Source organism: Sander lucioperca, chromosome 12 (assembly GCF_008315115.2).
Source record: "Sander lucioperca isolate FBNREF2018 chromosome 12, SLUC_FBN_1.2, whole genome shotgun sequence".
Taxonomy (NCBI): domain Eukaryota; kingdom Metazoa; phylum Chordata; class Actinopteri; order Perciformes; family Percidae; genus Sander; species Sander lucioperca.
In genome coordinates, this window is record NC_050184.1 from 17,116,829 (window position 1) to 17,128,809 (window position 11,981).

The 11,981-nt window shown below is 38.3% G+C and overlaps 1 protein-coding gene across 2 annotated transcripts in view; it reads left to right on the forward strand.

Moving 5' to 3' along the window:
- The window catches only part of hck (HCK proto-oncogene, Src family tyrosine kinase), a 29,214-nt gene extending 17,369 nt beyond the window's left edge, over window positions 1-11,845 (forward strand). For both annotated transcript variants that reach the window (XM_036008006.1, XM_031286394.2), the window contains exons 4-13: window positions 445-538; window positions 1,025-1,120; window positions 1,908-2,011; window positions 3,932-4,081; window positions 5,022-5,174; window positions 5,270-5,452; window positions 6,177-6,253; window positions 6,818-6,971; window positions 7,765-7,896; window positions 9,492-11,845. In XM_036008006.1, the coding sequence (XP_035863899.1) occupies window positions 445-538; window positions 1,025-1,120; window positions 1,908-2,011; window positions 3,932-4,081; window positions 5,022-5,174; window positions 5,270-5,452; window positions 6,177-6,253; window positions 6,818-6,971; window positions 7,765-7,896; window positions 9,492-9,694 (1,346 nt within the window). In that variant the 3' untranslated portion in view covers window positions 9,695-11,845. The remainder of the gene's footprint in view (window positions 1-444; window positions 539-1,024; window positions 1,121-1,907; window positions 2,012-3,931; window positions 4,082-5,021; window positions 5,175-5,269; window positions 5,453-6,176; window positions 6,254-6,817; window positions 6,972-7,764; window positions 7,897-9,491) is intronic.
- Window positions 11,846-11,981: the final 136 nt, after the last annotated feature.

Genomic DNA, 11,981 nt, shown 5'->3' on the forward strand with positions numbered 1-11,981 from the left:
AATGCCCTTAGACCTATGACCTCAGAGGGTTAAACAGCATCATCTAGGTCTGTCTGAAGCTCAGCACAACATGTGAGCGAGTGGAAGGAGAGTGAGGTGTGTCGACACAGAGCGACTCACCACACAGGCCTCCAAAACAGACGAGCACTGCTATTATTATCGAGGAAGTCAGTTACATAGTCAAAGTACGGGGAACCCAAAGAAAGATGTGGTTCAGACTTAAATGCAGTGTGTCTACTAAAAAAACAAAACATTCACAGACGCTGAGTCATTTTCACTGCCCTCTCATATACACATATCGAGGACGTCAAAATATTTCAGCATGCAATTATTCAGAAAGTGAATGACAATGCAAAAGGGACTTTTTTTTACTGCATATCAAGAGCACAATGTACCAACATGAAGCCTTCTGCTTTTCTTCTTTTCCGGGCAATGTTGCTGTAGGAGAGAGTATTGCCATGGCCCTGTTCGACTATGAAGCCATTCATGACGGTGACCTTGGCTTCAAGAAGGGAGATAAACTCAAAATCTTGGAAGAGTAAGTATCAGTGAAGGATATCATTTATTCTTTGTTGCTTCAGATACAAGAATAAGTATATAATAAATAATAAGTTAATTGTGGGTCCAACATCTTTTGACAATTTTTGGACTTGTAAAACGTGCTTTGTCATGTCTTTGTTGGCACGAGATAGTCACACTTGTGTGTCTTTGGCTACATTTAAACTACTATGTTTTGGTTGCAAGAAATCAATAAATGATGAAGAAGGTTGGCCATTGGGCAGGTTACTACATTTGTTAAGATGCTTAGGTCAGCTGTGATGACAAACCACTGACACAATTGTAGCAGCACTTAGGCTACATCCACGCTACTATGGTTTAAAAACGAATATCTTTTGCTATGTTTACGCCTCGCGTTTACGACGGGCACAAACGGAGACCTTTGGAAACGACAATTCACGTTTGTTTGTCTTTCTCTCGCTCTCTCTCTCTCTCTCTCTCTCTCTCTCTCTCTCTCTCCCTGCAGATCGGGGGAGTGGTGGAGAGCTATGTTAATCAGTTCAGGTCAGGAAGGCTACATCCCCAGTAATTATGTGGCCAAAGATACTCTGGAGGCAGAGGAGTAAGTGTACTCACATTGAAAATACATTTATGTGCATTATCAGTATCTCACTGGTGAAAACTGTTGTTATTAAGATAGATAGATAGATAGATAGATAGATAGATAGATAGATGGATGGATGGATTGATGGATTGATGGATTGATGGGTGGATGGATGGATGGATGGATAGATAGATAGATAGATAGATGGACTTTTATTGATCACAAATTGGGAAATTTCAGTGCTACAGCAGCAAAATGTCAGACACACAGCACACATACAGAATATACAAAACATAATAAATAGGATAGAATATAAGAACAACTATTCAAAAATAAAGATAGAAAATACAAAGGAAAGAATGTACAAATGTATTTACAAGTTGGGAATAAAAATTGTACAACTACTGAAATAGTATTTATAAAGATGTAAGTAAACCTAAGTTTGTGCAAGTTACTCTTAGTGCAGTATTGTGATGTATATGAGTCTTATCTAACACAAAAAGTTGTATTGCCTGTGGTTAGGAATGACTTAGAGCAGTCAGTGCGACACTGAAGCTATAATATGACTATGAAATATTTGTATTATTGATTATTAATAATAAAATAACTATGATAATATAGCCTGCCTTTTTTTAAAAAGACCTAGTATCACGTAACACATTTAGATGGCACTTTTTTTACTTTCTCTCACAGTGGAAATGAACAAGGAAACAAAGCACACAATATGAAGGGAGAATAAAGGCTTGCACAGGAAGAGCCGTTGGAAGGTTTCTGTACTAACTGATCTGTTTCCTGTTTTTTTAAGGTGGTTCTTTAAGGGCGTGAGCAGGAAAGATGCTGAGAGGCAGCTGCTGGCCCCTGGCAACAAATTGGGATCCTACATGATCCGAGACAGTGAGACCACCCAGGGTGAGTAAAAGACATTCAAACACAGCTCATTTTTCCTTTAGTGGAGCAGTCTTAGTAGTCATAATGAGAAATTATTGACAGAAAAAAAAATATCTCAACTGACAATGTTACTTTGGCAGTTACTGCAGAAGTTGTGTTTTTAACAGATTGAATTTCATTTTAATTTCATGTACTTTGCACATTTTAAGCCACTGTAAATGCATTCGGTGTACGACACAAACATTTTGTAGCACACCTTTGTTACAAAGAGTACTAGATACGTAGGTTAGCATGACTTTAATGTTAAACATTGGCCATTAAAGCTGCTATTATTCATAAGTTTATATTAATAATGGACGGGATGACTGTGTGTAATGTGAATAGGGTCACTCATTGTGACGAATCTTATTGGTGTTGTTTTCAAATGCTGCTATTTTCAGCATAAAAGCTTTCTGATAAACCCCTCCAACTCAGGAGTTGTTAGAGACCAAACCAGAGTTAAAATGAGAGTGAATACTAGACTTATTTTTGTCAGGTTGCACAGACTGAGCTCATTAAGTGGCGTACGTATGACTCGCCAATCCGTATGCCATTTAGGCATGTTATCAAGACGCATAATCGCTTTTTAGCGTGTTTATCAACGCCATTTGGCCTCCATTGACCTACATTAAATGTGAATTATCGCCGTAGCGAGTAGTATGAAAGGACGGAAGTCCGCAGAGGGAGGCTGGTTGGGGTGATGGATGGGTAAAACACAGGACTTTCACCCAGGAGAGCTGGGATAGCATCCCGCTTGTGGCGTTTATTAACCATTTTATTTTATTTGTTTTTATTTTTTTTAAGCTTTCCCCAATGTTCTTTTCCTAAACCCAAGGAAATTGTTTATTGTTTTCCTAAGCGTGTGACGTTGGTCCCTGTTGTGTTTTTGTCGTTTTTTTGTGTTACTAAAGCCTTTCCCAATGTTCTTTTCCTAAACCCAACCTTTTTTTTTTTACACACGTGTGACGTTCTCACGATAGCACGCCACGATTTTAATTATTCCTTTAATAATGAATATTTTCAGAATTGTCCAACTGAATAGATATGGCGGATAGTTTAACCCTCCTTTTGTCCTCGGGTCATATTTGACCCATTTTCAAAAAGTTTCAATATCAGAAATTTGGGTTTATTGCAACCAAATTGTCAAACAAAAATAACGCTCTTCACAAGTAAAATAAATGATCAGTTCACTACTTTCATTGAATTTTGGTGTTTTATTCAATTTTATAGCATTTGAAAAAAGAAAAAGATAAAAGAACGTCAAAAATATCGGACAAAGTGACGAAAAACTTTTAAAAAAGTGACAAAAACCTCAGGAAAAGTGACAAGAACGTTGGAAAAAGTGACTAAAACATTGAAAAAAAAAATTTTTATTTTCAATTTTGACCCAAAAAACGGTCGACGGGAAGGGTAAAAGGGGAACTGCACCAATTCTACAGAAAGATTCTGTGTTTTTACGCTTGCAACTTCAACATTTTTAACAGAAAGACTACATTACTAACTGGAGGTGTGCGATTCAAAAGAAGAGGGCATTTAGGAGGAATGAAACATGCTATTGAGTTGCATTATTGGGAATGTAGGATCCAGTGATTTTGGAGCTTAACCCATAATAGAGAGTAAAAGTCAGGATAGCTTGGTCTCTGTTGCTTCTGATTTTGATTATTCTCTTTTGAATCTGTATTTTGCGAGTCCCCCAAATGTATGTTATGTTATCACTGGAGTTACCCCCTTTGAGTGTGCAGGCAGTCCCAGAAGCTACTCACAAGAACACACATCTTTGGAATCTACTGACATACAAATATAGATTTTAAAATGTCAGGGAAAAATATTGGTATCAGCATTTCAAAAAAAAATCCCCTACGGGTGACATGGTAACTAGTGTTTCTTTCTCTTTTACTACAGGCAGCTACTCCCTGTCTGTCAGGGACCTTGATGCTCAGTCCGGTGACACTGTTAAACATTATAAGATCCGTACGCTGGACAACGGAGGGTTCTACATCTCTCCCCGCAACACCTTCAGCACCCTGCAGGAGCTGGTCAACCATTACAAGAGTGAGTCCACTGTACTGTCAGAATTCAGACTGGTTTCCAGATAGTTTGTCACTGAATGATTTTAGTTCCTCACAACCGAGTGTTTTAGTAGTCTTGTTGACTAATTGTTTGTCATCAAAATTATGATTTAAGGAGCAAAGGAGGGGATCCTTAGTAACAATATTTTTTTCTTCCAAATGTTTCACTGTAATAGTGGAAAAGAGTAACTTCAGTTTAGTCTGTGTGCCACCGCTGAACGTGATGCTTATAGTAATGCACAGCACACTCTGCTGGCCGACTTTAATACCTCAGCCTATGTGAAAATGAGCAGTGTCATTAAAGTGATACATTGGATTGCTCTTCATTAATACTAGCATCAGCATGAAGGTGTTTTTATTTTTGCCAAACTTTTTTGTGAAATTATATAATTTTCTTCGCAAATAAGAACAACAAAATGTGTGAATGTGTAAAATGGAGAAAAGAAACTACACAATGACTCAGTGGTGTAGTCTAATGTATTGTAGTGGGTATACTGTACTGTATATATATATATATATATATATATATGGGCCAGAATCTGCCTTTGGGGAAGGGGGGCATATCATAGTGGGGGGTCTGGGTGTCCTCCCCCAGGGAAGTTTTGAGCATCAGCAACTTCATTTTTTGTTTAATTTGGATACGCTTTAATGCACCAATTTACGGTGGAAATACCTTTATTTAGCCTATGCGAATAAAAAGAACACAGATGACAATTCAAAATATATAAAAAATATAATGGAAAGTATGTTGTTGCGTGTCATTGGGCATTTTAAGTGGGTATATGGAAATCCTGGAGCTTTCTTAGTGGGTATACTGCCTATACCTGCGTATCACGTAGACTACACCACTGCAATGACTCTTTACACTAGACATAAACACATTACAAAATCCAATCATGAATCGTGTTTTGTGTTAATTCCAGAGCAAGGAGATGGCCTCTGCCAAACACTGACCAACCCGTGCTTGAGCCCCAAACCTGAGAAACCGTGGGAGAAAGACGCCTGGGAAATCCCGAGATCATCTCTCAAACTGGAAAGGAAGCTTGGTGCTGGCCAGTTTGGAGAAGTCTGGATGGGTGAAATATATCTGAGTCATTTTACAAGCCAGTTATTGATGGAGATGGAAGCTAAACATTAATTTTCTAATTCCAATTCTTGTTTTTGCTTTAAGCTACATACAATAAGCACACCAAAGTAGCAGTGAAGACCATGAAGCCTGGCAGCATGTCAGTGGAAGCCTTCATGGGCGAGGCCAACCTGATGAAAAGTCTACAGCACGACAAACTGGTCCGACTCAATGCCGTGGTCAGCAAGGAGGAGCCTATCTATATCATCACAGAGTTCATGGAGAAAGGTGTGTGTGTGCGTGCGTGTGTGTGCGTGGTGCTTCAAATTTGTCCATTTATACCAACAAATATTTTTTTTTCCCCCAAAACCTTTATATAGACTGCTTATAAAAACTCTACAACAATTTAACTGAAGAAAGGTGTGTGTGTGTGTGTGTGTGTGTGTGTGTGTGTGTGTGTGTGTGTGTGTGTGCGCTCTATAACATATTATGCTAAAACCCAATATAACTGAATGGCAAATCACTGTGTACCCCTGAGGGTACTTTTGCGTTTGCATTACTTTTGATTTTTCTTTCTTAATCTGCATATTGAGTCAGCTGCACATCCAAACACTGTACGTGTGACACTTTAGAGTGCATGGAAACTTGGTAGCAAGCAAGCAGAGAAGTCTTAAAGTAATGGCTAAATGGTTTAAATAGAAAGCTAAATGTTATGAATAACCTGTTTAAATAGTTTGTTCAAAGAAATGGATGAACGGTTGCAATATTTGGGCTCCCTAGTATTAGCAGTGGACATGAAATGTATTTAACATTAAAAAATATTGGTTGAACCTTTGTCAATAAATGTCTGTAAAGGATATCCAGTTTTTGCACCACCAGGTCACAGATATTTGCTTATATTGAGGAGGTGTCCAACACATTGAGCTATACATGAAGCATGCGTTAACATGCATATGTAGCATGTATTAATGTTTGTGTGTGTGTGTGTGTGTGTGTGTGTGTGTGTGTACAGGTAGTTTATTAGACTTCTTAAAGAGTGATGAGGGCAACCGTGTCCAGCTCCCCAAACTCATCGACTTCTCGGCCCAGGTGAGATTCATTCAGTTCCAATTACCATCAGTCCTCCATCTACACATTACAGCTTGCAAGACCAATCCTCTAGTTGTTAGGTTGTTTGGTGTTTTAGATCAACAAATCCTTTGTGAGTACTCACATATGGCTTTTTGAGTTCAGTAATCTATTGCTCTGTTTGACTTTGTTGAAAGTGCATTATATTATTGAATATCTACTTATTTAAGTTCGGATTTGTCTAATTCTGCAATTGCATTAAAGTGTACAATTCCATTGCCAGTGCAAAGTTATGTTTTTCTGTGTGCAACAGCGTGAAAAATCTCAGGACCAAAAATATCAATAATATCTATGTTCACTAGAAGTTTTTATACAGAGTATGTACAATTTCAACTTTATCTTACAGCTGTTTTGCCTTTATATTTGTCTTTAAATTGTTCTACTTTATATTTATTTATTTATATTATTATATTTAAATAGCTTTATATTTTCATTGTATTTCTTATATGTTTTTGGAAAACTGACTCTAAGGGCAACGCACATAAATTCCAATGCACCTGTAATGCTTTTAAACTTTGTCTCTAGATCGCAGAGGGCATGGCCTACATTGAGCAGAGGAACTACATCCACAGAGACCTGAGAGCTGCCAACATCCTGGTCAATAAGGCTTTAGTGTGCAAAATTGCTGACTTTGGCCTCGCTCGCATCATTGAAGACAACGAGTACACAGCCAGGGAAGGTACGACGCAATATTCACTGTCAAATGTTCGGCAGCTACGTGTCATCAGCAGAAGTGACTGAGAAACTGGGGAACTGATTTCCCAGAACGGATGAAATGTTTGCAGTCATGGTTTCATCAGTTCAGGGGAAATGACTTTGTCTCAGCGAGCTGTCCGATTACAACATAAGTAGTCTCGCATTGTCAGACCTTCGTCCACAGCGCTGCGAAGGAGGGTCTGGCTAGTTGGGAGAAAACGTGCTCTGGTTTATTGGCATTTCTTTAAACCAATCACAATCGTCTTGGGCGATGCTAAGCGCCGGACGGAGCCACGGTGCTGCTGCAAAATAGCCTCGGGAAGGAACTTTTTTTGGTGGAACGTGTACGATCAAAAGTTGTTTTAGTCGTGCAACAGAAAACTCAGATTGGACAGATAGTCTAGCTAGCTGTTTGGATTTACCCTGCAGAGATCTGAGGAGCAGTTAACCATAGTCCTCAGAAATCCACCGGAGTTTAAAATTCCAACACAAAGAAGCGGAAGGTAACGGACATCCGGCTGAAAAGAGCGTCATCCAGCGGAATTTCCACCGCCACCGTAGCAATCCCGGAAGTGGAACGTCGTAGATATAGACTACAACATAAGTGGCAAAATAGTAATGGGTGAAGAATAGAGGGTGACTTGCTGTATATGGCTTACTGAATGAACAGAGGATGTGTATCTCCTCAGCAGTGTCATTAGGAGCCAGCTAATGTACAGAATCAATAACAAAGTCAACATTACTTCATTTCTTTTTCAATTTTCCTTTATAACCAGGAGCCAAATTCCCCATCAAGTGGACAGCCCCTGAGGCCATCAACTACGGCTCTTTCACCATCAAATCTGACGTCTGGTCCTTTGGCATCTTGCTGACTGAGATTATCAGCTATGGACGCACACCATACCCAGGTAAGTGGTTCACTGATTTCAATTTTGATAAAGTATTTGCCAGAATGCCTCTACAGAGCAGAGACCTTGCACTTGCAGTTAGTACACAAAGGTGTTGTCCTATTTCTACACCTGAATTCAGCCCATTAATTCTCTTGGCCTTGGTATAAAGTGGCCTTCCATAGGTGGGAAGATAACGCCATGTTGAAAGAGGCTGACAGTTGTGAATTTGGATTTTATTAGAGATAGAGGCAGAATGGAAAATCTTTACTAAGGCTTACTTTGTTGAGAGTTAAGGGCCACATCCTTTTTGTTACCTTAGTCCTTGACAGAATATCATTTTGTATAATTTTGGTTAGCCCTTGATGCCAGGTGCAGCAGTAACAAGGCTACCACTATGCTAGCAGCTCAATGAAGCTGTTCATAGGCATGCACAGTGAGCTAAATACTAACAGCATGTTAACATGCTTAGCAGGTATAATGTTTACCATATTAACCATCATAATTTAGCATTTTAGCATGCTAACATATGCTAGCAATAAACACAAAACTCGGCTGAGGCTAACGGGATGTCGTTAGTTTTGCAGGTATTTTGGTCATAAACCAGTATTGTATACCAAGTATTGGACAAATTACAATGTTGACCTGACAATGATGCAAGAGAAAAAGTCAGAGGATCACCAAAGTTAGGACAATTCCTCCTGAGGGCAACATGAACCAAATTACATGGCAATTCATCCAATAGTTGCCTAGATATTTAACTCAAAACCACAAATGTCAATGTTATTGTAGCGCTAGAGAAAAAAAAGAAAAAGTGAGGCTATCACCCAAGTCAGAGGGCTTCGTCATCTGGGGACCATGAATGTCCACACAAGGTTTATTGGCAGTCCATCCAGTAGTTTTTGAGATATTTCAGTCAACTGACAAACCGACCGACAATGCCATCATAGAGACACGACGCTAGCGTCCCAGCCATAGCCATTGAATGCCATGCAGCCCATGAGCTATTGCTCATTTATGTTTAGGAGAATGTGGTTTGGCAGTCTCTTTTAACCCACTCTTAGAACTAATGTGTCATTTCCCCAACACATATGCTGTGTCAAAGGCACTGTGACACATTCAGTGTAATTTGTGTATCCTTTAACACACACATGCCGTATGACACAATGACAGTGGAATGAATTAGCCCACATGTGTGTGTTAAGTAAAGTCCATAAAAATATGTTGCTTTGAAAATTCAAATTATAAAATTGTACACAAATTTAATTTATGAGTCATCTGTAAATTGATTGAAAGACGTATAATTATTTCCTACCAAATAAACGGAAATAGAAAATGTATCAAATAGATTGTAGACTGTAAAAGAGAAAAAAGCTCCAATGCACTCTTCTGGTGAAAAAATTTAAAAGTGTTTATTTAAATGACTATTTCATGTTATAATAAAGGCATTTTAATTTTTTCACGAGAAGAGTGCCTTGGAGATTTTTTCTCTTTTGAAGTTTTGTGTTCCCTTTCCAAAGAGCACCTTCATGATTTGTTTTGAACTTCCGAGCACTCCAGACTTTTCTTCTTAAGCTTGTAGACTGTGTTGACCAATCATGTGCTCTTGTTTCCAGGGATGACTAACCCAGAAGTGATCCGTTCCCTGGAGAAGGGCTACCGAATGCAGCGCCTGGACAGCTGTCCCACCGAACTCTATGAAATCATGCTGGAGTGCTGGAAGAACAAGCCTGAGGACCGTCCCACCTTTGATTACCTGCAGAGTGTCCTGGAGGATTTCTACACAGCCACAGAGAGCCAGTATCAGCAGCAGCCATGAGACTTAACATCCACAGACGGGTTTTCTCTTATAGTACTGTTCTATTCATACGTAACAAGTCAAGTTTATATGTGCAGCAGTGCAATTCAGAGCCCACACATACACATACACACACACACACACACACACACACACACACACACACACATGCTCTCTTTTTACCATTCTCTCTCCGTCTGTTTCTCTTTCTCTTTCTCATTCATCTACACATAATGTATTGCAACAAGGGACTGTACAAAAATTATTGGGGAGGGTGGATACTTTTTTAGGAAGCTATGCATCACTGTTTCTAACATTTTTTGTATTTTTATTGGGCCCTCCGTCCTTTGAGTAAGACCATTATAAAGTAATGTGAGAGACGCAACATATAAAAACAATATAAAGAGTAATTGTTATTATTTCTATTAAAATATTATGACAACTCAATCCTACCTCATACTTAGGTCAGGGACACAGCACAACATAGCACATGACCACAGCTGCATCACCTAGATATTCATCTTCACAAAACTGACCATTAATCATCTGGATGCACACCAGCAGCAGTCTTGTAAATCACATTGACATACAGAGTAGTGACCAGTGCATAATATGTACAGACATATACTGTATGTGTTAGTTTTATCTGCAGCTACATGTCATATGGATCACTGTATATCGGGAAAAACCTGCAAATCATTTTGCACAGAAAACATGTGACCTGAGATTTAATGCATATCACTCTCTAGGGAAAATTACTGGTAACGGGTCATTACTGAGCTTTGGAGGTAAGCCATGCAAGACTCTTCTCTACATATACAAGTGAAAGCATGTCTTGGCTTGGATAGGCCCCGCTGATGCACAGGGTACTTCTAACAAATGTGCAAGGGAAGGCTGAGGGGAAACAGGCCCTCCACTGTGCTGTAAAAAACATTCAGACTACTTTTTTCGAATCAATAAGAAAAGATAAATAGCCATCCCACTTTTCTGCCCTCACCCGTATTATAATGTTTGTACAGTCCCTAACATTCAAACATCTTTTAAAGTGATGTACACAACATGCAGAGTATGCAGGAGGCCGTACAAAGATACATGGCCATATTCACCAACAAACAAGGCCACCTGGAAGCAGTCACATGTAAAAGACTGTATTGAGTTGTTATGCTCTAGCACACAATGTGCATCCATCAAATGAAGGCATTACCACAACACAGATGTTAATAGTGAAATAGGTGCAGTGCTCAGCTCTTATAATACTATGTTGATGTCAATAATTCAGCAGGCAAAGCTGTCATTGTCCCCTCCCTTCCTGTGAAAGAAGAGTGAGTATTGTGGACTTTACAAAGTGCAAGATATACTGTATGGCTGAAATATGATTACATCTTCTATTTATATTCCATAGATATATATTTTTTCCAGTATGATGTGGCTTGTTTTAGTATAACTTCTTCATTGTGCCTTTTTTTAAGTGGTTTCTTTTCTTTTAGTCTAACATGATAATATATTCCATACGCTCTGTATATATAAACAGGTGTACACAAATACATATCATTATTTAGGAATAGGGTATTTAATGTGAAGCCATTTTAACTGATAATGGTTGTTGATCATTTTGGCCCCTTCATTTTTTTGTTCTGCATTGGGAAACTAATTAAAAATTAGAGCATACAGATTTTCATATCTTTTTCTGTGTGAAAAAAATATGTGTTTGTGCAAATGGTACTGGACATTTGTGTATTGAATGCAATAATCTTTCCAAAAGTAAATGCCTTGTCTATCATTTTTTTAGTGAAGGACTCATTACTCTATTTTTTCTATGCTGTTTGGATAATGTGATTATTGTATTGTTGGAAATAGTAATCTGCTTTGTGGACCAAAATCCAAAGAATTTCAAAGGGAATATTTTTAAGTATTTAAGATTTTATGATTTGGTATTTCCACAGAACTGTGAGCAATAATATCTGAGAAAGTTTTCTATGGAATGCTTATATTATGGATTATGGTGATATGTGAAAATATAAAATCAATGCCCAGCACTGTATATGTATTCATAGGGTTATTAAATGTTTTTGTTTTTTTCTTTATCACTATAAAACTCTTTGCATATGTTGTTAGATGCTTGGTTCAATGAAACTGTGGTGAGCATTTTCAAATAAACTGTTAAAAAAACTATTATCTACTCAAATGTGCATTTTTATTGCTGTCGCTGCTGGTAATTATTTGAATTGATACTACTCATGATAGTTAGACATAATATGTAGAGTGAGTATTGCTAACTGTAAACACACAGTGTTAAAAGTTGGCCCCG